The sequence below is a fragment of the Falco cherrug genome, chromosome Z (genome assembly GCF_023634085.1).
Source record: "Falco cherrug isolate bFalChe1 chromosome Z, bFalChe1.pri, whole genome shotgun sequence".
NCBI classification, from domain to species: Eukaryota; Metazoa; Chordata; class Aves; order Falconiformes; family Falconidae; genus Falco; species Falco cherrug.
The window spans coordinates 54,776,272-54,803,350 of NC_073720.1; the positions used below are offsets into that span (position 1 = coordinate 54,776,272).

Sequence of the window (27,079 nt, forward strand, 5' to 3'; positions counted from 1 at the left end):
TTTACCTTTATTCTGCCTTGTCTTGAGTGCTTTATTTCTCTTGTGCTTTCCCTGTCCACAGGTGTGCTTTCCTACTTCTGTACATATGCTTTCCTTCTGTCTTGCATGCATACACTTTTCTGTCTCTTGTACATGCTTCTATTCATATGTGCACTTTACCTCTATTGCATGTGCTTTCCCTCTCTCTCACTCATGTTTACTTCTCCCTCCATTCCTCACATACAAATTCCTTCCTTCTCTCTCATGGACATGCTTTTTCCTCTGTATTTCTCACACATTTTCCCCTCTCCCTCTTGGGCACTTTTTGTCTCCCGCCCCTGCCCAGTGCACTTGTCCTCTTGCTCACGCTTTCTCTTCTTGTCCTTGCTTCCCCTTTATCACTCACACCCTTTCCCTCTTTTTCTAACACATGCTTCCCTCTCCCACTTTCTTGCATGCTTTCTCTTGCTTTCCTCACATGGCTTTCCTTTCTAGCATGCTTTCCTTGTCTCCTGCATACGCTCTTCCCTATCTCTACTGCCTCCCTTTTCCTCTTATGTGCCCTTCCCTCTTTTTTTTTTGTGTGTGTGCGTTCTGTCTCACATATTTACTCTTCTATACTTCACTGCCTTCAGTGCTTTCCCTTTACTACATATATTTTCTCTTTCTGTTGAACAGTCTCCCAGTCACTCTTTCTTGTACTTTTCCTCCCTCATGCACTCCTTCTTCCCACCCCTGCCTTTCCCTCTTCTCTCTTGCTCGTTTTCTGCTCTTTCATACTTTACATCCCTCTCATTTTCTTGCACTTTCCTTTTTGTGCGTGGTCTCAATACCTAGCCTACTTTCCCTCTGATGCTTGCTCTTACTTTGCGGCATGTACTTTTCCTTTTGTCTATTGCAGTTTTGTTTATTGCTTTTTCTTGTACGCTTTTCTGTCTTGTGTGGGAATATGCTTTCCCTCTCTCGTTCCCTCACACTCTATAGTAGTTTTCCCTTCCTCTCTCAAGTTTTCACTCTCTTACATACATGCTTTCCCTCTCTGTTGTGTGTTCCCCTCCTTTTGCATGTGCTTTTCCTTTCTTGCATGCTTCCCCCTCTCATGCTCTTGCATTTCCCTTCTGTCGGTCATGCTTTCCCTCTGTCTTTGTTGTTTGTACTTTCCCTCTTTGGGGCACGCTTTCCCTCCCTCATGCAGCCCTTTTCCTCCCTCCCTCATGCTGTCTTGCATGCTTTCCCTCTCACTTGTATGCTGTCCTGTTCGGTCACATCCTTTCCCTTTTTCATGTGTGCATTCCATTTCTCATGAACATAATCTTCTTTTTTCCATACATTCCCCCTCTCATATCTTTAATAATTTTTAGTATGCCTTTCCGCTCTCTGTTACCTTTCCCTTGCTCCTTCTGTTGCACCTTTCCTCTCTCGTGCATGTGTCCTCTCACTTTCTTATGTGTACACCCCAATTTGCTTTCACTTTCTCTCTGGCATGCTTTTCCCCTCTCTCTCACGCTTTTGATCTTTGTCTCATGCACATTCTCTTACTCACAGTTTCCTGCCCTATGGTATGTGTTCCTGCTCCCTCTCACACTCTCACTTTCCTATATGTGCTTTCCCTCTTGTTGGATCAAGCTTTCCTTGTCTCTACTGTGAATGTTTCTCGCTTTCATGCTCTCTTAAGCTCTCTCATTTAATTAATGTTACCCTGTTTTGTCTACTTTCCCTGTCAAATACTTCTCTTCTTGGCTGAACTTCTCTCTCACATTGCTCCTTTACTCCCTCTTGCATGCTTTCTCTTCCTCCCTATTGTATAAGGTTACCTTCCCTCTCTTACATGCTTTACCTCTGTCCCATGCATCTGTTCCTCTCTCTCTGACACTCTTCACACTTCATGCTTCTTCTTTCCCTCTCTCTCTTCTGCATTAATTCTCTGTCATGCATAGTTCCTTTATTGTGTGTACTTTCTCTTCCTCCCTGGTACACTTCCTCTGTCTGTTTCACCATCCCTCGGTCATAGATGCAGTTTTCCTGTCTTTTTTGCTTGCTTTCCTAGGCACATTTACGCTTTGTCACATGCTCTAATACAAGTGCTGTCTCGTCATGCTTTCCCTTTCTCCCTTGCCTGTTTTCTTGCTCTGCCTGCACTTTCCCCTGCACTTCACATTATCTTATATGTGCTTTTCTCTCTTTTTTTCTTGTGCTTTGTTTTGTTTGCAGTTTCTTTTGCTAACACTCTCACTTTCCCCTCCTGTCTTATACACTTAATCTGTGTCAGGCTTTCCCTATATATCATGTTTACCTCTTGCACACACTTTCTGTCGTGTATGCTTTCCCCCTCTCTCATGCACAGTCAGTCGTTACCTCTGTCATGTGTCTGCTTTCCTTATGCATTCTGTGTAGGTTCCTTATCTTGTGTACTCTTTCCCTTTAATCTTGGGCATTTGCTCTCACACATGCACACTGTGCCTTTCTCTTGCATGCAGTTTTCCTTTTCCTCCTCTTGTGCTCCCCCTGTGTTGTGCCCTTTTCCTCTTCCTGTCATGCTCTTTCCCTCTTTCTTGCATGTGAGGGCTTTCTCTTCCTTTTGTGCACATTCTCTGTGCTGTTTCTTGCCGCCCTGGGCTTTTTGTTCTCTCTCATGCAATTTTTCCTCATGCACTCTTTCCCTCCCTGTCTGTCACACTTTCTCACGCTTACTCTTGCATTCTTCCCCTTTCTTACATGCTGGCCCTCTAGTGCATGTTTTCAATTTCTTGTGCATGCCATTTCCTTATCTGTTGTGTGCTTTACTGCTTCCTTGCTTTTACTTTGTCTCTCTTAAATGTTTCAGTCTTTGTAATCCTTTTCTTCTCTGTTGTGTGTAGGCTTTCCCTTTTTTGTGGGTTAACTCCAGTCCACAGTTAAGCACCACACAGCCATTTACTTGTTCTGCTCACAGTGGGATGTGGAAGAGAATCAGAAGGGCAAACATGAGACACGTGTGGGTTGGGATTGGTTAATAAGTGAAACAAAACGCCATGTGCAAGCATTAAGTGAAATAACGAATTTATTCACTGTTTCCTATCAACAGGCAGATGTTTACCCACTTTCCTGGAAAGCAGGGCCTCAGTGTGCATAACAGATACTTGGGAAGACACACTGTAACCACAAACATCAATCTTCCTCCTTTTTTTTTTCCCCAGCTGTTACTGCTGAGCACAATATATGGGATATCCCATTGGTCAGTTGGGGTGAGCTATACCGGTATACCAGCAGTGTCCATTCCCAACTTCTTGGGCAGCCCTAGCCTGCTTACTTGGAGGGCAGCATGAGAAACTGAGAAGGCCCTGATATGCAGACAGGGTTCAGCAATAATTAAAACATCAGTGTGTTACCAACACGTTCCATCACAAATTCAAAACACAGCACTGTACAAGCTGCTATGAAGAAAGTTAACTCCAGCCCAGTAAATACTGTCATGCTTTAGCTCTCAAGAATACTGACGTGTGCTTTCCCTCTGCATGCTCTTCCACTCCATCTTATGCTTTCCCTTTTACGCTCTTGTTTGTTCCCTAATGCTCTCTCACTTTTCTGTCCTTTTCTTGAGTTTTGGGGCTTATCTTCATTGCATGCAGTTTTTCTTTCTTGTTTTCCTTCTCGTGCACGCTTCCCCTTTCTCTTACAGCATTCTTTCATACTCACTGTCTCATGCTTCATAGTGCTGTTCAACACTGTCCTGCAGACATGTTTTCCTTCTTATTGTTCACTTATTCTTTACTCTTTTTTTTGTTTACATCTTTCTTGCTTTCCCTCTCCATCTTGGTCTCCCTTCCTCTCTGTTTTGCTCTCTATCTAGCATATGGCCTTTTTCTGTCATGTGTACACCTTTCCTCTCCCTGTTTTTCACTCATGCTTTCTGTCTCACACACTGTCCTGCTCTTTCATGCAGTTCTGTCTTGATCTCACATGTGCTTTCCTGTTCTTCGACTTTCCATCTCTCACAAGCTTTACCTCTCCTTGCATATGCTTTCTTTTGTTGTATGCTGCAATGTTTCCTGTCATTGTCATGCATGCTTTTCCTCTTTCCTGCATATGCATGCTCACAGTTTTCTTACATGTGTTTTTCCCCTTACTTGTATCTTTCCTGCATGCCCCATCACATGCTTCTGCTTTCTCATGTCCTTTTCCTCTCTTGTGCACTTGCTCACTTTATCTTTCTTGCTGTTGTGCTTCTGCAGGCTTTCCTGCTGTCACACTTTTTTCTTGCTGTGTGCTTCTCCTTCTTGTGTGTGTTTTTCCTGTCTTGTGTACTTTTCCTGATCCATTGCACTTTCCCTCTGTTTTACTCTTACCATCTCATTCCTTCTGTCTTGCTTTTTCAGACTTCTTTTCTTGCTTTGCTGTCTTTTCAGACTTTCCCACTTTCTCTTGCATTCTTTTCCACTCTTGTGTTTGCACCTTTCACCCTCCCATGTTTTTTGTCTTGCATACTTTTCTGATCTCATGTGCCTGTCTTCTTATGTCTCTTTGTTTTGCTTTCCTTCTCACACAAGCTTCACTCTTGTGCAGTTTTCGCTCTGTTAATCTTGTTGTTTTCTTGCTCTTCCATCTTTCTTGGAGGCTGCAGCTTTACCTCTTTTGTGTGTTTTGCCTTCCCCTTTTCCTCTTCCTTTCTCACACTGTCCCTCTGTTGTGGTTTCTGTCTGTAGTATTGCATGCTTCCCTTATCTCACCTGTTCAGGTTTGGTTTCCCTTGCTTGCTCTTTCTTGTGTGTTGTCTTCCTCTTCTGCATGCTCTCCCTTTTTTGGGGGCATATCCCATCTCTCTGCCCCTGAGACGCTCCTTTCCTCTCTTGCATGCTTTTTCCTTCTCACACTGTCTTGTGCTTTTCCTTTGTAAGGGATGTGCTTTCTATCTCCTGCTGCCCTGCATGCTTTGTGTTGCACACTTTCCTTTTCTTACTTGCATTTCTGTCACACACCCCTTCCCTGTCTGGTGCTCTTTCTATCTCGTGGTTCCCTGTGTCTCTCAGTGACAGACTTTCCCTCCTTTCTGCCACACTTCCTTGCATGTGTATTCATGTCTTCTCAGGTGTGTCCCCTCTCTTGTACATTTTGTCTCACTCTCTTTTCCTTCATGTGCAAATTTGCTTTCTCTCTCTGTGACATGTGTTCTTACTCTATTGTGACCTTTACCTCTGTCTTCTCTCTCCCATGTGCAGATGTGCTTCCCCCCTCTCTTTTCCCCTTTTTCCTTATCTTGAGCATTCTTTCCTTCTCTAGTGAACACAATCATTTTCTGTTGATCTCAGTCTCACACATGCTCCCTCTCTCTGTTATGCTTTCTCTCACTTGCATGCTTCCCCTTATGCACCTGCTCTCCTTTTCTTGTGTGTACCTTTTCTCTCACATGCTTTCCCTCTCTTTATGTGCCCTTCTCTCTCTTGGACGTACCTCCCCCTGCTCCTGTGAATGGTTTTGCACACTCATGCACATTTTCACACTCGTATCTACTTTTTGTCATTCTTGTAGTTTTTCTCTTAGTCTTTCACTCTTAGTCTTTCACTCTTCTCATCTAGCTCTGCTGCTTCCTTTCTTTTGCTTTTCCCCTCTTCTTTGATCTCTTGAGCTTTCCATCTTTATCATGTGCATATTCTATCATGCACTCCTTCCCCTTGTTCAATTCTCCCTCTCTTGCAGGTGCTTTCTCACTTTCTCACATGTTTTCCCCTTCTTGTACTTTTCTTCTCATGCAGTTTCTTGCGTGGGCTCTTCCTGTCTTCTGTGTTCTTGCCCTCCCTCTTAATACCCTTTCCTTTTCATCACATGAATACTTACCCTCTCTGTCACATGCTGTCTTTCTGTTGTACCTGGTTTCCCTCTCCTGCACATGCATTTTCCCTAGCTCTTTTCTTCTCTTTTTCTTGGTCTCTTCAGCTTTTTCTGTTTTGCCCCACTTGTTTTATCTTACATGCAGTCTTCATCCCTTATGTGTGCTTTCTCTCTTAAGCATGCTCTCTGTCTTGCAGATGCTTACCCTCTCTTGTGTGCCTTCTCTTTTCTTAATTGCTTTCCCTCTTTTTTTCATGCTTACTATTTTCCTCTTATGCACTCTTTCCTAATACCCTCCACAACCTGCTTTCCCCCTCTCTCCTTTCTCTTGCTCCGTCTCTTTCCTTTCACTTCCCCTCTAGTTTTCTGTTGCACATCACCCCCTATGCTGGCTCTCTGTCCTTGTCTCTCACTCATTATCTTTTGTTCTTGCCCTTGCCCTCTTGCTTACTTTCCCATATTTCTTTCCCTCTTCTGCTTTCTTTCCCCACTCTTTCCTTCGTTTTCTCTCTTTCCTTATTGTTTGCTGTCCTTGTATCTTGCTTTTCTTTGCTCTCACTTGCTTTCTGTCTTCTCTTCCTCTCACAACTTTGCTGTCTGCTTTCTCTGGGTCTGTGAGCGCTTAGATTTCTGAAGAACTGTCTTAATAGCAAATACTGAGGTGAAGAAGATACTTAGTACCTCGTCATTTTCTATGTTTTGTGTCACCAGGTCCCCTGCTGTCTTCAGCAGCAGGAACACATTTTCCTCAGTCATCCTCTGCCCATTCATGTACTTGTATAGAAGCCCTTCTTCTTGCATTTGACAACCCTTGCTGATTCTGACTACATCCCTATATGGCCAGACACTGTCTCTGTATTCCTTCCAGGTTACCTGTCCCTGCTTCCACCTTCTGTTTGCGTCCTTTTCATGTTTGACTTTTTCCAGGAGCTCCTTGTTCATCTGTGCAGGCCTCTTGGCATTTGTGCCTGAATTCCTGCTCACTGGGATGAACATTTTGAGCTTGGATGCAGTGATCCTCAAATAACAGCCAGTTTTCACAGGCCCCTCTTCCCTCCAGGGTCTTTTCCCACAGGATTTTCTAGCAGATCCCTGGAGAGGCCAAAATCTTTTCCTGAAGTCAAGGTTGTGATCTTGCTTTTTTCCCCCTCTTCCCTCCTCTCAGGAGTCCCCATCTCATGGTCACTGCAGACTTTGAATTTCACAACCAACAAGTCTTTCCCTGCAGTTGGGTCAGTGTCATGGTTTAACCCCAGCTGGCAATCAAACACCACGCAGCCACTTGCTCACTCCCTCCCACCTGGAGGGGTGGGGAGGAGCATCAGAAAGGAATAAAACTTGAGGGTTGAGAGAAGAACAATTTAATAATTTAAACAGAATAAACATATAAGAACAACGGTAATAACAATAATAATACTAACATCAAGAATAACAACAATTAGGATGGAAAGGTGGGGAAAAAGGGTAAAATCCAAAGGAAGGGAAAAGGAAACCAAGCAATGCACAGTACAACTGCTCACCACCCGCTGACCCATGCCCAGCCAGTCCCTGAGCAGCGATCCCCCCCAGTAACCCTCCAAGTTTATATACCAAACATAATGTCTCATGGTATGGAATACTCTTTGGCTGGTTCAGGTCAGCTGTCCTGGCTGTGTCCCTTCCCGGTCTCCTGTGCCCCTCCAGCCCTCTGGCTGGCAGGGCCCAAGAAACCCAGAAGTCCTTGACTTGGTATAAATATCACCCAGCAACAGCTAAAAACACCAGTGCAGTTATCAAAACTGTTCTCACATCAGAGCCAGAAACAGCACTGTAATAGCTACTAAGAAGAAAATTAACCCTATCCCAGCTGAAACTAGGACAGTCAGGAAGTTGTCACTGATGCTTTACAGGAACTTCCTGGATTGCTTATGCCCTGCTGTGCTGTCCCTCAGCAGATGTTGGGATGGTTGAAGTATGTCTTGAGGACCATGACCTGCAAACATGAGGCTACTTACAGCTGTCTGTGGAAGATCTCATCTGCTTGTTCTTCCTGGTTAGGCAGCCTATAGCAGACACTCATTACAATCTCATCTGTACTGGTCTGCTTTTTAATCCTTACCTAAAATGCTGTCTCAAAAGCACACCCAGATCCTCCTCAGCGTTGAAGACAGCAAACTTGTTTCATAGCTGAAAGCTTTCAGGTGGAGCAGGAGCCTTCCTTTTGGTGCCAGAAGCCACTGTCTTCCAGCCTTGGCCTTCCACAGAGTTTTCCCTTACCATTTTGCTATGAACAGACTTTTCCTATGCCTGCACTGCATTTGGGGTCCCAGGCCCTTGAAGCTATAGGGTGTCTCTCTTTCATCCTCTCTGACGCTGCAAAGCTTGCTCATTTCCTCCCGTAACTCATCCACTTTGTGACACAGTTCTTCAACAACAGCGTATCTGTTGCAGGAAAGAAGACCATCTCTGCAAGCCTTAGGGAGAGGCCCTTGCACAATCCCTGCAGCTGGGGACTTGGAGGCCTGCATCTGCTATGCAAAACGCAGTCTGGGACAGCTTTCCAAGAGCTGCTGGAGAATGTGCTCTGGTACATCACTACCATCCTGAAAATGTTTAGACTAGTCTGAATTGAGATGAGGATCCATTCATTGCACCCTTCTGCACAAACTGCTGTCTTAACTATGTTGTAGGCCTACAAGCTGTACAGGTGCTTGACCCTTTTTTACCAGGCAGCAGCTGTAACAAAGGCTTCAGACACTGTGTGTCAAGGGCAGCTGACTGAACACATTAGAAACTGCTATAGCTTCCTGGGGCCCACAGCCCTGTGGCTCTCCTTACCTTGTCCCTATCTTGCAAGAGCATGTACCCTCAAATTTCTCAGAGTTTTCCCAGCATTCGCCCAGTGTTCCTGGACCCTGTCACCAGAAGCTCCCAAAGGAGAACCCAGAAACTACTGTGCAAACTTCTTGCTCTCCTGCTGGTTGTCTTTCCCTCCCTCTCTCTGTTGCCTTTTGTTCCTCTTGCTCTTCCCTTTCCTTACACTTGTTCTCTCTGCTACTCTCCTGCTCACTTGTGCTCAGTCTCGTTTGCTCTTTCCTATTCACTGTGTGTTCTCCTCTCTCTCTTCCTCCCTCTGCTTCTCTTTACCTGTTGCTGTCTTTCCCTCTGTTGTTTTCTTTCCCTTTCTCTCCTAATCAGTCTTTGCAAGTCATTCTTTCCCTTTGTCTTCTCTCCTGTTCTCTTTGCCCTTACTCTTTTCTGCTCTCCCATGCTGTCCTTACACCTGCCTTTTGCTTCCTTACTCTCCTCTTCACTTGCCTGCTCCCCTCTCTCGTTAGCATGCTCTGTGTCCTTGTTGTTGTCCCTCCTTTCCCTTCTCACTCAGCTGTCCCACTGCATCTCTTTCACTTTTGATTTCTTTACCTTTTGCTCACTGTCTTTGCCTCTTTGCTTCTGTGTCCTTCTCTTTTCTTCAGTCCCTGTCAGTCTTTGCCTATGCTTCTATGCCTATTTCCCTCTTCCCCTCCTTCCTCCTTGCTTGCTGTCTTACCTTTGCCTCACCACCACCCCCCACCCCCCCGGGGCTTCTGCCTGACTCATTTTATTTTCCTCTCACTCTTCTCTATCTGTTCTTTTTTCTCTCTCAATCACACTCTGGCTTTCTTTGCCCTGCTTCTATTTCTGTCTCTTTGCCTCTCACTCAGTCTATCACGCATGCTCCTTTCCAAGTCTCTCTTTCTCATTGCTCTCTTTGCCCACTTTTTTTTTCTTGCTTGCTCTCTCTGCCTTTCCTGTCTCACTCCACCTTTGTCTCTGTTTTACTCCAGTCTCCCTCAATCCTGTTTCTTTTCCTGTTTCCAGCTTAGTCCCCGATCTCTCTCACCAACCTCTGCTCACCCCTTGGCTCTCCTGATGTCACTATGCCCACTGTGCTTTTTTGTTCTCTTCCTTTCCTTTCTCTGCCTTCCTGTCTTTTTCCCCCTCTCCTCTTACTCTGTGCTCCCTTCTTTCTTGGTCTCTGTCTCCACCTCATCTCTCTCTTATGCCAACATGTGCTCTTTCTTTCTCCAGCCCGTTCACTTGCCCAGCTTCTCCCCTTTCCTTGTTTTACTTCCCTTGCACATGCAGTTTCCTTCAGGCACATTCTCTTTCCTGCTTTGTCTTTTCCTCTTCACCAGTGTGTTTTCCACTTGTTTTTTCTCTCTTCCCCTTGTCTCTTTTCCTTTCTTACTCTCCTTGTCTCTCTCACCCTTTCCCTGTTCCCTCTCTTTCCATTTCTTTCCGTTAGTAGCTTGCTTCCGTTAGTAGTTAGCTCCTTGCTTCTCTCATTCTCTCTTCTGTCTCTCCCTCTCCCTCACTTTTCCCATCTATTCTGCCTTTCTCTTGTCAATTTTCTCTTCCCCATGCACTCTCTTCTCTGTTCCTCTTTCTCTGTCCTTTTTGTCTTTCTCTACTCCACCCCCTTTCTTGATCTCTTTCCCTTTATCATGCTCTTCACATCCATTTCGTTTCGCTTCTCTGTCTTCTCCCTTTCTCTCCTCCCTGTCTCCTTTTCTCTCTTTCTCATCCTTCTCTTTCTCCCTTTCCCTTTTCCTCACCTTTTCCATCAGTCTCTCTTTATCTCTCCATTGATCTGCCTCTTTGAGTCTCTTTCCCCGTTGCTTGCTTTCTCCCCCATCCCCTTCTATTTTTCCTGCCGTTACTCTTTTGCCCCTTTTGTTTTTCAGTCCATACCCATATCCCTCTCTCCTCTTTTCTATCCTTTGCTTTCATGGTCTTTCTCCGTAAAGTTCCCCCCCCCTTTTTTCCTCGATCCTGTCCCTCCTCTCTCTGCCTCTGTGTGCATCTCTCCCTTCATGCGTCTCTCTTCAGACTTCCTTTCTGTCTCTCTGTCTCCCCTTTTTTCTCTTACCCTCCTTCCTCTCTTGCTGTTTTTCTCTCCTTTTGTATCTCCCTGTCATGCACGCCTTTTCTCTTTTCCTTTCCCTGTGAACTCTTTCCCTTCCTTTGTGTCTCCATATTGCTCCATCTCTCCCTTTCTCCTGTGTTCCCTCTCTTTCTGTCTCTGCCCTTCTCTCTCTCCCCTTGTCCTGCTTGTTCCCTGTATCCCACTCACACTCACCTTCTCTTACTTTTGCTTATTTTCTCCCTCTCCCTTCCCCTGCTTCCTCTCTCTCCCTTGCCCTCCCCCTCTTGCACTCTCAGCTGTCTCTGCTCTTCTCTACCTTTTTGCTCCCACCCTCTCCCTTTTCCTGTCACCCTCATTGTTTCTGCCTCCTTTTCTCTCTCTGCTTCTCTGTCTGACAGGTGATGTCCACATTTTCCTTGGAGCTGTCTTTTTAGGTTCCTTGGCCACTGAACACAGTCAAACTGTAACATCTGCATCTTCTGATGTAGTTGTAACATCAAAGTAACATCTGCAATCTTCTGAAAGATGTATCCTGTCTGTTTGCTTTACATTTTATGTGTTACAGCCAAGATTAGCATTATAGTACCATCAAAACTATGGCGTGAAAAATCCTGTGCTGATTTTTCTGCTTTCTCCTCAGCTAGAGTCTGGTGAGGAAGAGGGTCTGCAGCTGGTATACCAAGGTATCTTCCTCAGAAATAAAATTGGTCTTGCACTAAATTTCTTGGCAAGGTGAAACCATTTTTGTTTACTGTTCCTTTTATGCTTCATGGTATTAGCATTGTGTAATCCTTTGCAGAGATCCTAGGGTATGGGTTTACAGATCCTGCTGTAATCCATTTTGCTTGCAAGAGAAGGCTTGTAGGGCTCTACAGTCTTTATGCTAACACTGAGTATTGTGGTTTGGGGTTTTTTTATATAGTTTGAATTTTACAACTTGATGCAAATTATTTTTAAGTCCAATGCTCCTATAAACTTGACAAAGTAAAAATTATGTATGATACTTGGGCTCAGTACGAGTATCCCTGCATAATCCCAGAAGTCATATCATGGCATCACAAGGAATAATGAGTCTCTGAGCATGAATCCATTGCACATTGCACCAGAAAAAGCTGTGAAGAAAGCTGGGAGCAATATTCTGATACACTGCATGAAGTATACACACTGAACTAATTCTCCTCCCTTTCTCTTTGGTACTTTGGATATTCCTTCCTCTTGATTCTGAAACAGAAATCTTCAGATTAAAGTGCGGTACCAACTTCAGCTCTTCTCTGCTCTTAGTAAGGGCTGCGTGATGATGCTGGATTCTCAGTGGTTTGGAGCCACTGCAGGAGCAGAGCTATTCAGAGGGACACTTCTGGAAAGAGGGGGCCATATTTGTAGACTTCTGCTTACATACTTGTTTATGGTATAAATATTTCTAGATGTCACCTGTACTTTTTGCTGTTAATGGATTTGTCTTACTATTCTTACTTGCAGGGTTGTTTGGTTTTTTCCACCATTAGTTTTCTGTCCTTTTCTGTTCTGTGGCCAGCATAACTGACTGCTGGTTCTGGTAGCTGTGGATAGGACTGTACATGGGATGCTGTCCCTCTGCATTTATCCAGGATTTTTCTATCTTCTTTTCTCACACATTTTCCTGAAGTGCACAAGTTCTCAAATGTGCATTATTGGCATGGCAGGAGTAATTTGAGGAGAGAGCTGTTAATTTAGTTAAGTCACAAGTTTAAAAATTGTTACTGTAATGGAAAAATACAATGAAGAACTGATTCTCTCCTCAGTGCGGAAGAGTGAGTATTGCTTCACAGAACAATAGAACAGCCCAGGTTGGAAGGGACCTTGAAAGATCATCTGGTCTGACCTTTCATGGGAAAGGGAGCCTTGATGAGATCATCAAGCATCCTGTCCAGTCACATGTTAAAAACCATCAGGGATGGGGAGGCTACCATGTCCCTGGGAAGATTGTTTCAGTGATTAATTGTTCTCACTGTAAAAAAGTCTTCTCTTATCCGGAGATGAAACCTCTCCTGATGCAACTTGTACCATTGATGCTTTTCTTCTCCATTTGGTAACTGGTGAAGAGAACACCTCTGTGCTCTTTTTAGCCACCCTCTAAGTACTGTAATACTGTGATGAGGTCTCCCTGAGCCTTCTGTTCCCCTGGGAGAGGAGACCAATTCCTACAGTCTTGCTTTGTAGGGCAGGGTCTCCAGCCCTTTGATCATCTCCAGCCCTCCTTTGGATCCTCTCCAGTCTGTTTGCATCTTTTTTGAATTTTGGGGACCAGAACTGAACACAGTACTCCAGGTGTGCCCTGACAAGCACTGAGTAGCATGCGACAGTCATATCTCTATCTCTGCTATGCATGCCCCTGTGGATGTTGCCCAGGACCCAGTTTACCTTTGTTGCTGCAGCAATGCTCTGCTGACTCATGTTAACCTTGTTGTCCACCAGCACCCTGAGGTCCCTTTGAGCAAGGCTATTCCCCAGCCACACAGATCCTCGTCTGTACTGGGGCCTTTGGTTATTCTGTCCCAGGTGCAGAATTTTGTGCTTGTCTTTGTTAGACTTCATCCGGTTCTTGCTAGCCCACTCTTCCAGCCTGTCTGGGTCTCTGTAAGATGCCTTTCCCTCCATGGTCCACCTCACCGCCCAGTTTAGTGTCACCAGCAAACTTGGTGAGGGTGCTTTCACTTCACTCCTATCATCGAAATCTTTTATGAAGATGTTGAACAGCTTGGGGCTCAGTATCAATCCCTGGGGGACCCTACTTGTGACAGGCTGCTAGCCTGAGTAAAAAACATTGATCACCACCTTCTTGAGTTAGTCTTGTTGGCCAGTTTTCTACCCATACTTAAATAATTTCCTACCCATTACTTAAATAATCTGTGCCTCACCTCTCTAGAAATGCCATGTGACACTGGTCATATCTTCTGTTAGACTGATATATTCTAAACTGGTAAGTCTGAATTTAATTAAATAACATGGTAACAGTCTATTTTAAGTTTCTTCAGAGCCTGCCTGTCCAGAATTGTTGGATGCAATTTTTCTTTACATCTTTAGCTAAAAGGATGACAAAGAGCTCTTTGTTTACAAAGGTGGGCAGAAAAGCCTGTAGATGCACCTTAACAGAAAATCAAGCTGTAAGTGTCCTTGTTATTCCCTTCATGTATGATGCTGACGTAAAATGCTTCAGGTTTTTTTCTGTCAGAAGTCTTCAGAAGTGCTAAGTGGATTTTGGAAGAATACTTGCAGAGAATTGACTAATGCTGGGCTTTGGAACACTTATGATTTGTGTTTTGCTCGTTAGGAATTTTAGTGATTTGGTTATATCTTGTTGCTTTAAAGCCTGGGCCACTGTCAACAGGAATAGACTGGTTTAACTTTTTTGGTTTCCTTGGAGCTGAACAGAGTAACATGTGCTAAGGACTAACCTGAACAGAGCCTTATGGGAAAACCTGAGGCAGTGATAACAGGCAAGAGCAGGCACTGCGTATATACCAGTATGGCCTGCCTCCGAAGTAGAGAGGAAAAGCGTATCAAGCGGAGCACTTGGCATGCAAATCTTGTCTTTGAAGAATGGCTGGAACTCATCAGTTTTGTGGTGAAGAAATCTAGAGACTACACGGTCATGGTGCCTAAAGTGTGGTTTAGCTAGTTCTTTGTCTGCAGTCCTGAAATAGAAAGGGTGTTTGAGCTTGTGAAGTGTTTTCTTTTTTCTATAAGAGAAGGTGAGAACTGATCAAATGAAAAGCAGAGAGTTTCCAGTTCTTTGTAAGTTGATTGCCACAGGATCAGTATTTGGGGAAATGAGCACATGCAGAGGGTGAATTGGATCTAGCGGACATCTTTCCAGTTAGGCTTGTAAAAATCTTGGCAACCTTTATTAAAGATACACTTGATTTCTTGCCCTAGCAGTTAAATAATGATAGTAGCCAGAGTGGCTGTTCAGACCTTCTGGCCCAACGGCAGCATAACTGCATTCTTGCTTGCAATCTAATATAACTCTTTGTTAGGTGTCCAGTTTAGGGAGTTCATCTGAAACTTTCAGGGGCCAAGCGTGACTGAAGAAGGGAAAAAGAAATCTGAAACTTACTTGATATATGCCCTGTGTTTTAGATAGAGCTCTGTTCTAAGCAGGTTAGCTAGTAGTGGATGTGAAAGATAAGAATTACCTTTGCTGGGTGACTGAGACTACTCTTTCTGACAGGTAGCTCCCAGCACAACTGATTATGCCAGCAGTGAAAACAGACAAGACTATTGATATGATCCTATTTTTCCTAGTCTTGATGCTGAAGTGAAGAGAATTGAAGTTTCAGGTCTTAATAGCCTTTTATAGCTAAGTCTTTGTAAGAACCTGCTGAATCCTGTGCTACAGTCCACATATATTACAGTCTACTGTAACTTACTGCCATGGACACTTGACCTTGCTCAGGTAGTTGTAGCTTCTCCACCTTTCTTACTAGAAGGAGGATGCACAGGAATATCAATGGTCATCCCCAAGTTCCTTCATTTCCATGGCTGTAGAATATACTTGACAACCCTTTTAGCTTGTTGGACACTGCCCTTTTTGACTTCTGTCCACTGATATGGTTTGGTGTCAAAAATTGTGACTCTATAGAATTAATGCTTTTCTGATTATATAGTCCATACCAGAGTTGATAATGTAAATTTCCAAAGAACTCTTGGTTCCCTTGTGTCTACTAAAAATATATAGTGTTTTTCCATGACAATGCAGGGTTGTGTGCAATAATCTAAAATAGCACTGTAAGAATTATACTAGGTGAGAGTAGGGCATGTGGGAGAGACGTAGCAAATTTGTTCTTGCTGCTAAACTAATTGATATTTGCTTGCTTAGATCAGAGCAATTTCTTAACAGATTGCAGATATTCCAAGACGCCACAGACAGACACTTGGAGTGCTACAGGGTTTGTTTCTGACTGCAACCCTTTATTAATATATGCAGATTAACAAAGCGCCAGCTATTTTTCAGAGAGTACTAAAAGGGAGATCTTGCAAACTGAAACTGCAGAAAGCCTAGAAAGAAAATTGCTGCTAATAGAGTAAAAAATGTACTTCAAATATGCAAATTCAGTATCTCCAGTAAGAGGTAACCTAGGCATTGATGTTCAGGTAGAAAAGAGGAACTGGAAGGGCAGAAATGCTGGAGGATAAGTTGAAAGTACTCAGAATATTTCACACTGAAATCCTCCAGACATGACGCTCCTCTCCAATCCCAGAAAAATGACAGCCCTGGGGTATTCCTCACTCATATGCTTGCATATTTCTAAAATGTTTGTTTAATTTGGTGCGTTACGACAAGGGTTGGAACAATGTAAAACAGTGTATTTTAAAATACCTTGTGGAAGCATTTTTAGGGCAATCTGTGGAGGGGGTTTTGCTTGATTTTTAAACTACAAAACTTGTGCCACCATCTGCCAATTATTCTATGTAACTGAAGACATGTTTCACAAGAGAAGAGTTGTTTTTCTTTTGTGGTTCTGGCATCATAATTTTTTTCATTTTACAAACCTTGTATTATCCATAACACCTTAGAGATGGATTGAGAGGTGAAAGATTTGTTGACAAAACATTGGCAAGTAGGATTTAGAAGATCCAGAGAAGGAGAAAACCTATTAATAGCACAAATGCATGGCCATATTTTTCTACATATTAAACATTCAATTAAAAGAGATTTTTGTTGAAAGCCAATATGTGTTCTCAACTATACTTAACGTTTGCAATCAAAATATGGTGTGTTCAGTGATGTGAATCTATAGTGTTCTTTGCTTCAGAAGTCTCTGAAGACATTTTTTTTTCTGGATCTAGCAATCTTCAGCATCAATCTCGCATGAAGTTTGGATATGCTTTGTCATCTTTAAAGCATTCGGATTTCTCTCAGGTCCACAGAAGCTAACTTGCTAAATGAGCTTAATATTAGAGGCTGGGTACTTACTGGTTTGCTCCTGCATTGTGCATAGGCCTTAATATTAGGCTGATTCTGTCAGAACATGGAGGTAGTTTACATCCCTCTATGCTTTTCTCCTTTAAATAAGAAAAGGCATTAACTGCTGCAGAGACAGTTCAGTATGAAATAGTTACAGGTTGATGCTTTAGGTGTGTCCTGTAATCTGTTGTTTTCACTGAAACAGCACTGAGAGGTTGCAAGGTTATTCATTACTGGCGGATCCAGCTCATAAGCAGTAGAATACATGAGTGGCATGCCACAGCCAGCTTTCTGTGCTACCCTGGTGACTTCTGGAATAACTCGGGTACCAGCTGAGCTACATGGATTGACTTGATCACATTAACAGCAGCAGCCTTACGGCCTGGTGAAGCCCTGTACCCTGTGGTCTCTGTGTGTGTGTATAATGAGCAGAAGGAGCACACAAAATCATTATTCTTAGCTATTCAGCAAATTGGGTGCCTGGCAGAAGCCAGAAGAAGGAATGGTGCTGTGCTCAAATAACTAAATCATTCATTGTCCTGGCATCAGAATAGCTGAGTAGGTCTGACTGCTTCTGCTCAGTCATTCCAGTTCTGTTTCCGCAACGACATGCACGGGACCTCCTATACCACGTTCAGAATAAACCAAATTATTCTGCTGTTGAACCCACTAACAGTTCAACTTTGTAGATACAGTGTGCTTCTCTAAATTGCACTGCTGCATTATACTGTGAAACTGTCCAAGATTTCCCTCCCTTCACAGGTAGGTGTCTGTATTTTGTTGAGAGATGAAGCCAGTGCCAAGACCATTTGGAAGTAAAGGTATTATATAAGGAGAAGACAGTTTGTTATTTTTACTGTAGCAGAATACAAAAGGAATTGTACCATTTACTTATTGGCTTAAGGATTCTTTGCTAGTAATCATAATGTGAAAATGCAGGGTTCAAATGTTTCTAGTAAAGATTACTATGTGCTCTCATTCCGCTAAAATATTAAGTCTACCTAATTTTTGAGGCAAATAAGTGAACACAGAGATTCAATTCAAAATAATCTTCCAGCCAGTTTCTTCATAATTGAAAAAGTAGCCTTTTTTTACATTTTTAACACCATTGATTTACAGTTAGGAGCTTTCTCATGATAGGGTACTAAATATGTTGTTAGGTGAGCACAAACTAGGGAAAAAGTTATGAACTGAAATTTAAATTTAAAATGCAGAGTTCTTGAAAGACCTGGATGTGTAAGTCCATGAGCACTCTCACTCCTTTCTTTTAGGATTCCCTTGAACATCCCATCATTGAGATTCACAAATGTGATAGCCACAACCACTGATAGCCTTTGTCTAGCTCGTCTATCAAGTGCATTTTTTTACTCTGGAAAATGGTTTAAAAATTGCCTGTTTGCCTATCTGACTCAAAAACCATTTCCTCTGTTTATTCAGTTGTATCATCTAACTACTATAAACACTATTTGTACTCATATCAGCACGAAAACAGCTAAGACTGAGTGAACTGCAGTTTGTTTTAATCCTTGTCAACAAAATCAGTTATTAAACATAAAGCTGGTATTTACACAAGCTCACTGAAGGGTAAGATAGTTATGCAGAAGCAGGGAGCTGCCTAGCTCACTGCCAAGTCTCAGTTTCCTTGGTCAAGCAGCAAGGGAAATAGTCTTCTGTGAACTGAATGTGTATTTTGCAGTCATTCACACCTGCTGTTCTTAGCTGCTTTTTCAACTCTGCGTTCATAACCTGTTCTTGCTTCCGCTCAGTCTTTGGAATTTTGCTGGAAAATAGGACTGTATCCTAATTATTTTGATTTAAAGAATTGTAAATGTAATGGTTTATGTCAAATACTGCGTTCTGTAGCTTGCTTAGTCGTGACTAACTTTCGTCTTACAGAAGTGCTAGTCATCTTAATTTTTTTATTACTTGGAACAAGATCAGAATTAAAAACAGGGAGGAGCAGAACAGATTCTCAGATCAGGACTTCAGTGTAAATACTTGAGCTTTTTTCTGGTGTGTTCTTTTGGGAACTGATGATGTAAAATATTTTGATGGAGAGAGGAGAATGTTCTGCTTATTGTTCTAATGAAATAGCTTTATTCCTTCCTTTTGTCTGAACAGGTAAGCATCTGAATTTGGTGGGAATTAGTCTCTGCAGAAGTGGTTTGGCCAAAGTGGACATGTGCCAACCCAGCATCATAGCTGCAAGTTGGCACCTCAGGGGAGGGCGAACAGTGGAAGTGCAGAAAACTCTTTCACTTCCATTTTCACCTGACTCCGGTCACCCACCAGAATACTTCAATGTGGGAGATCTGGGTGACGCAGGTTACATAAGGGGCAGACATTTCTTGCAATATAGTGGGTGCAGCTGAGCTAGGGAATGCAACGTGTTGCTTATGTAAACCGAAGAATGTGGTATTCTCTGCAAAATGCTGATAGGTAACTTTGTGAAGTTTTCTAATAGCATAGTTTTTATGTTGCTTTGTACAATGTTACTGGCTGTGGGCAGCAGCACACTCTGGCAGGTTTTATGCCCTTTACAAGGGCAGCAGGCTCCATGTGATCATCCACTGGTTAGGCAGCCTTGTGAAGAGTACTGAAGTCTTTCTTCTCTGCCTCTTATCATGCAGATTCTGTGGAAAGGCACTGGAAGGCCACCATGAGACGAAGCTATCTTGAAACTGCTTAATGGAGACTTTAACAATTAGAAAAAAGTGTGTTAAAGCACAGAACCTTCTAAGTGTGAGGAGAACTACTGGGCGCTTTTATTGCGGTGACAGTTGCTATGCTTATGCTTAACATGCGTACATGTTATAGGATATATAGAGGTGATAAGGACAAGCTTTATTAGTTACATCGTTGCATCAGTAATCAGTTTTCTAACATAAAGTGGAGATCTGTGAGTATTCTTTGTGTTGTGAAATAATGCTACAGAGCAGAGGAACTCGGATGTCTTTACTAAATTTGCCTGAGAACGAACTCCTCTGTTTTTGTTACCAGGAACTCAGCGGCGGTGGGCCATGGCTGTTTCTGCTACGCTGTACTCCGTTCAGTTCCAGTTGCCATCTACATTGTTTTGGTAACAGGTCTGCGTTACCACCTGTTCATATGGAGTGTCTTCTCACCAAAACTACTTTATGAGGGAGTGCATGTGTTCATCACAGCTGCTGTCTGCCTGTTCTTCATGGCCATGGATCAGAAGCACTCTCAGAAAGTTTGAAAATAACTGTGGTACGCAGTTCTGCATTGCAATGTCCAGTGTGTCACTGGAGTGGAAGAAGGAAAACAACGGCTTTAAATTGTTGTGCAGAATTTGAAAAGTAACTTTGTTTATTTTAGTCAAGACCAGGCTTTGAAGGGCCTGTCTAGTTTTAAAACTGAGTCTGATTTAAAAATGTTGAACTGAAATAAACTGTTTTTTCATGAATAACTTTTGTTCTATAGCTGTCATTATAGCAGTCTCCAAATAACAGAATGGTAATATTACATGATTTGAATTTTAAAATGTACATCCTAATATAAATACAGACCAGTGCCTCATGGGCACTGAAGAAATCTTTTGCACATACAATTTTTATACCTTCTTAAACTACAGAATTCTAAAAATATACAGGATTTCTTGGTGCTGTTCACAGGATGTTACATTAATTAGCCTTGGTAGTTGGTTATTTTTTTTGTTGTTTTGTTTCTAGTGTGTGCATTGAAATTATTATTAGATTATTGAATTATTATACAAATATCCCAGGTAAAAGATGTTTTTGTTTGTTTTGCATAGGAATTAAATTCTATTTAAAGGCAGTATTTTCTTTGTAAGGTGAGTGCAATCATTATGTGTAATGGATTTTGATCTGCACTTCAGGCACTGGGTAAGAAACGCTAATGGGCTAACAAAGTAATGAATCTTCTGTGGAGTCCATTCACTGCTAGAATGTTGTGTTTCTTTTTATTAACATATAAATGTTAAATCAGGTTGGTGGCAGCTGTGCTGGACATTTGATCGTGTTTTCTACACTAGGATAGAGAATTGTAAGCCATGAACAGGAAAATAGTTTAATGGGCTGAGTTACCAGCAGAATAAAGGGTGTGTTTGTATCACCTTCTCCCTAGTGACCTGTCTAGCCTCCTCGCTCGAATGTGCTATAATTAATTCCTAACAATGTTGTTTTCCTTGCTTCTGTCAAGAAGGTACACATCGATGACTGTCCTGAGTATCAGTATTCTTTATGTGGGCGGTATTCTTTATGTGGGTTTTTTTGCCTCATGTTTTTTCCACATTAGCAGCCAATAGGATTTAGTCTAAACGTATTAGAGGTGAAGCAGAAGAGAAGCATGCAGGGAACTCTAACTTTTGTTATAAATCTGCAATTAAAAATATTTTAAGCCCTGTGTAGCTGACAGCACATTTGTTAGGATCACTGATAAACTTTTCTTCTCATGTTTCAGATAGAGCAAATCTCAGAGTAGGCCTTTAGTTTTTATACATTAATGATAGGCCACCTTGATCACCAATATTTACATATTTTTCAACTGTAAAACAATACAGTTTTCAGTACTCTGGCCATGTATTGCAGTTCACCTGGAGAAGAGACTAGTAGATTTTAATGTAATTCACTGTGACCTGTTGGAAGTTTGAAAATTAAATATTTTTAATAAATTATTTTTCACTGCAAATTATGGAATATTTAAAACAGTTGGTGTTTGTCAGTGTTGTACACGTTTACAATTTCCATAATTATCAGTATTATTCTTGTTACCTGTTGGCTAGCAACTGTGTGGGGATTACTGACATCGTCTCTGATTGCTTACTTGGTTAATTCCTAAGCAATCCTCTGTAGGTGGAGGGGAGGTTGCTTCTGGGGTACAGAACCCTAAAACCATGTTGGGTGACATTCACAAGATCTTTTATTCCTTCCTTCAGATATTTCTTGCTTCTAGTGTAACTCAGACATTTTATGAAATAGTGGAATTTAAACTATTTTGTGTGTATTAAGATTGCATGTCTTCAGATTACTTTTTAGTTAAATAATCAGTGTCCCCTTTCTCTTCTGAAGTTGAAAGATGTCCAGGTTAAATCCAGGAGAAAATAAACAGCTTGGAAAAAATCAGTTATTTGGGTCTTCAAGACGAGGAAAGGAAGAAGGAAGGATGAACTTAAGACTGCATCTCTGTCTCAAGTTAACCCATGAGTTTGGGAGATACCTCAAGAAAACATGGTGCTTTCAACTTCAGAATTGCTATTTTTATTCTTTTTCACACTTTCTCTTTGGGTATAGACAAATGAAATACTGTCACTTTTTTTTACTATATACTTCATCAGCTTTGGGGCTATGGCAATGTAAAGCTGCAGACGTGAAGAAATGATTTGGTTCTTGCGGCAAGCAAACAGACTTGGAACTGGGGAATTATGTAAAAATCATTTTATTTTAAATTGACACAAAGTTTTGGCAATTGATCTGAACGTACAGTGAAAGCAAATGCCTGAACGAAAATTCTCATCTCCCTAGTTAGCTGTTCTACTTCCCTCTTCATCCCAGCTCCCCTTGTCATGTTCAGTGTGTCCCAGACCCTCAGACAAGGAGGCGAGTGATGTGGGAAGCAGGAATGGTACGTGAGATCGTTTCTGCCATTCTGAGCGTACTGGTTTCCTCTGTCCAAGTCCTCTGTGGTCCCTGCTGTGGTGTGGTATCAGCCTGGGCTGCAGCTTCCTTGGGGGGACACTATGCACAGGCACAGACTTCTCCTTAAATACGTTCTGAGGAGGCATGTTGTGTACTTCTCTGTTTGGATAAATTTTCCCACTCCACATCTTCGCTGCTGATCAGAGCCAGGTTCAGCCAGTTACAGTGTTCTATAGCTTCCTCTGTGAGATTTCAGTAGATCATTGTTGGTCAGTGTGGCCCACTGCTGCTCAAAGTTTGTAACATATGTCCAGTATGGTCCTAAAGATGGATGCCTTGAGCTAAGAAGAGACTCTTGTAAATCAATTCAGGTTTAATGAAAAATAGATAAATCTATTAATATTTCAGATACTTCTTGGCTCTACACAAGCCAGCAGAACATCCACACCATGCTCCCCAGCCTTTGCTTGATGATGAATTTGTGCTAAGCCACTGCTCCTGGGTGATGATGTCTGTAAAGGCCATGACTATGCAGTCATAGGAGGAGATGCCACCCATGCAAGTCTCTGTGAAGGGCTTCCTATGAAAAACTGAGGCTTCCCTGAGTGCTTCAGCGGCTCAGGGAGGGGAAGGAAACTGTGGTCCTACTGATCAGTGGAGCAGGAGAGGGAGCTGGCTCATCTTCTTGTAGGCTGCCCACTTTGTGAAAGGCTGTGGTCGAGGGGTGTTTGTGAGGCTAGCATTGCACCATCTTCCAGAACGGTAAGGAGGGTCTGAGGTATGACTGGCCATTGCCTCTCCTCAGTCCCCAGGCAGGCGATGGAGATGGAGACTATTGCCGAAGAACTGGGTGGAGGGCAAGTGACTAAGCTCTTCTTTACGGGAAACTTGTGCCTGGCTCATTAGTGCCTGATTACCTCTCTGAAGAGATGACAGAGTCTGTGGAGAAGGGAAGAGCACTACATGTTGGACAACTTGACTTTAGGAAGCCCTTCAGCATGTTGTACTTGGTGCTCACACGGTGAGCTAGGTGTCAGTGGGCTTGAAGGTGGACTGGACTCTCGCTGGGCTCTGAGGGTTGGCTTTAGGGGTCTGAGGCCCCGAGGTTGACTGGTGAGAGTAGTGTTGCTGTGGGGTAACGCTAGGCAAGGCAATTTAAGATTTTTCTTGAGCTGGATGAGGAGATGGCAAGACCAGAGCAAGTCTGGAGGTGGTACCGAATTGGGGGAGCAGTGTATATGCTGGAGGGAAGAACCACCCTTTGGAGAGACCTTGGCAGGCTGGAGAAATGGGCTGCTGGGAACCTGAAGTACAGCCCAAGCAAACGCCAACCTCTGCCGTGGCTGGGAGGAGCCTGGAAGTGGTGCAGGACGGGGTGCATGGGCTGGGGAACAGCTCTGGAACCCCAGTGGGCAGCAAGGGGGACCATAAGCAGGGCTGAAAGCCCGATCCTGTTCCCTAGCTGATCGGTATTCACTGGCTCGCTCACTCACGCACATACACGCACGCAGACACAGACAGACACACACGCACACACACACACACAGACGTTTGCACAATATCCAACACCTGGCCCAGATCCCAGTGGCCTCCCCTGCTGCTGGCACCCAGACAGGGGAACCCCAGAGGTTTGCAGCCATGATCCCATTGCTGGCATCCAGTCCTCTTGTGTTACTGGTGAGTGTAGCTTGAAGTTCATTTGTGTTCACACGTGCCAAGAGTAGAGACCACTCACAAAGAAGTAGGATTTAGTGAGAGGATGGGGCACACAACAGTGATGAAGGGCTCCGTCAGAGAAATACACTGACTAGCAATGTATTTATACTCACCCAGCCTTTTTTATCCACTTTTTCATCTGCTTTCCCATGTTTGTTCCTCCCCAAGCCATTCTGATCCTTGTTTTTCCCCTCCTTTGGTCCTTTCCCTAAGCATTACATAATGTCTTATATGTTCCATCAATCCCTTTAAAAATGTTCCCCAGGTTTTACAGAATCCCCAGGTCCTCTTCCCTCCTTCAGGCAGTAAGTTCCTTCAGTCTGCAAGGTCTTCCCAAAGAGGTGTTTCTTTAGTTGACTGATACTGGTGGGCTTCACACCAGGGACAATTGTCTGCTTAGTGAGTGATTAGGTTATTATCTACATGAATTACTATCAATTACTGATTAAGTGATTATGTTAGTAGAGGTCCTCAGCATGTCCTTGTTCATCTGACCCTCTCCAGACCTTTGTGTTAACCATGAATAGTCTTTAATTGCCTAGGTTCAGGAAGCTCTGTTCCTCCAGCAGCTGTCTCCGCCACTCAGTGTAACACCATTGTCCTCCCCACTGGCAGGGTGTTGAGGACACATTTTCAGTGTGATAGCTTAAGGTGTAGCTCCAGGCCAATCCATAGCAAAAAGCACACTCTTTTTGCACGACATTGTCATCTTGGGAATGAGAGTGATAGCCACCAAGAAGGGCTTCAGAGTAATGCTTAGTCTCAAGATGGACTGGACATGGTAAAAAAACTTAACCACCTATTCCATCTTTATGGCTCTGATTTTACCACTGCAGTGTGTTGTATTTGGTGATATTTGTTGCAGAGACCACTGGTGATGCACAACATGAGCCCAGCTCACCCAGCAAGTGTGCAACCAGTATTGCAGGGCTGTGTGGTTGCTGTATTGGTCACAGGCAGAAAGACATGAGGTCCAAGACACTCAGAAGCCCCTGCAGCTTTTACCCCAAGAGTTGGTTGTATCTGATGAAAGATAAGATGACTTGAACTGAATGAATGAAAAAATGAAAGCTGCTCGAAGAGTGCTGTCTTTGGAGGCTGTAGGACTTCCCAGTGGGTCAGAATAGCCCTACCTGGTCCCAAGCTTTTGCTGAGCTGCAAAAGCTGTTTTTATGGGGTGGTACCCTGAAACCCCTGAATCTGTTGTCCCAGAGATGCCGTTGGAGAGCGGTATAGTGTCTGCAGCTGTTCAGGCTTGCAGGTTTGGCATTAGTTTGTCACTGTTTGTGTACAGCAGTTGATAAGCAGTGTCAGTCTGCAGATTCTTTGGGGTGGCTGGGCACAAGATCAAATTAAAGAAAATGTGCAGCTGAATCATGCCAAGGGCCATGGGTATCAACATCTTACAAACAGGTCCACTGGCCCCAATTCCGCCTCAGCCCCTGTATGTAGTACCCCCTACAGTCAGCTGTAGACTCGCAGAGGTGCTTGACTGATGAGAAATGCAATGCATGGGGACAGAATGAAAGTTTTTGGGCAACACTTGCGTGTATTGTGGGTGGCTTTTTGCTCTGAAGAAATGCTTAACAAGAGACTAACATGACTGGTGCAGCTGACTTGGCTGGAGTCAACAGCCCACAGCAACAGCTTAGGAGTGGGTGAGCAGCCTCCTGCATTTTGGCTGCACATGCATGCTCCCTGCACATCACTGCTCAGGACTTTTGGCAGGGGCACTGAAGGTCTAGTTCCTCCACAAAAGCCATGCTGAAGGTACCTTGTCAATGGAGGAAAGTCCTTGGTCCTCCCCTTGACAACTGGGACACAGGACACAGCTGTTTAGAAAAGACAGGCACATTAGAGAGGACTGCCACATCTGGAAATGCAGTTACGACTGGGTTTTTGTTGTCTGCAGCTCTGCCAGCGGCATGTTTGTGGGGATGTGAACACCTCCTTTCTGCTGTGGGTGTTGGCAGAAAGTGTCCAACGTTGCCTGTTTAATCATGCCAGGCAGTATGCCATAGCACAGAAATCCTAGGCTTCCCTCCTGCTTTTCTGTAAATTTGCTGGGCTAGCCGGTGGAGGTACGCCACAGGAGACAAACACGCGTGTACCACCAAGGAGACCACAGCACAGCACTTCATGCAGGCACTTGCACTGAGATGCCTGCGTGTGATAAATCCTTTGGTGAGCAGCAGCATGGGACACTGCTGTGGTTTACAAAGCACAGCCTGATGTACGAAGCATGTTAAAGGTTAATATGTGGAGAACCACTCTCCTCTCACTCATGTATTTGGTCTCCAGAAGCAGGTCCCTGTGGAGTGGTTGGGAGCTCCACGCTCTCCAGGTCTGGGTGCACAGAAGGCATTCTGGGGAGGTCCTGTAAGGGCACTGGGGCTCCTTCCTCAGGCTTTCAGTAGAGAGCTGAGCTGATCCCCAGGTGGTATGGGAAGAACACTTCAGGGAAGGTATGGTGTGGGTGGTACAGGAGCAAAACAAAATGAGGGTTACTGGAGGCAACTGGGAGGAATTTTCCTGTTGTGGGGTAGCTTCTGCAGGGTGGGCAGGGCCAGGGAAGAGTGCTCTAAATTCCATCTGCCCTTTTAATGCATGCAGAATCTCCGAACGAGCCAAAATGAAGCCATTTTATGAAAACCCCAGGGAAAGAAAAAAACGCCACAAAATCAAGACAATTGTCTGACTGGGAGCAGTAGTTCACCTACACATAAGCTCACAAAAGCTAACTTCTAGTATGCTTTCATCCCAATATCCTACTCAGGGAAAGCTTTGCTGGTGGGGGAGAAAAGGGACATAAGGAAACAAAACGTGTGTGCCCTTATTCATACCGCTGACCTGTTTCAACCAAACCTGGAGCAAAGCAGAGGTCTTAGAATAACCTGAGTTCCTGCATCTCTCTGCTAAGCATCAGCAATGTGTCATGGATGAGTTTCTCAGATCATGCCGCCTGCTAAAGACTGGGGAGTCAGGACTTTAGCTAGTGTCCAGCCCACATAAAAGCAGCTGACAAGTCTATATGGGTATGCTTTGGGCAAAGGATGGATGCTGAAACCAGGCTTTGCTAGTTCCCCTAGTCCTCATACCACTTGCTTTAAATTATACTGAAGAAGC

At 43.6% G+C, this 27,079-nt stretch overlaps 1 protein-coding gene across 3 annotated transcripts in view; it reads left to right on the forward strand.

Moving 5' to 3' along the window:
- Positions 1–21,309, forward strand: part of PIGG (phosphatidylinositol glycan anchor biosynthesis class G) — a 98,624-nt gene extending 77,315 nt beyond the window's left edge. For all 3 annotated transcript variants that reach the window (XM_055698550.1, XM_055698551.1, XM_055698553.1), the window contains one exon: positions 19,620–21,309. In XM_055698550.1, the coding sequence (XP_055554525.1) occupies positions 19,620–19,839 (220 nt within the window). In that variant the 3' untranslated portion in view covers positions 19,840–21,309. The remainder of the gene's footprint in view (positions 1–19,619) is intronic.
- The last annotated feature ends 5,770 nt before the right edge of the window (positions 21,310–27,079 follow it).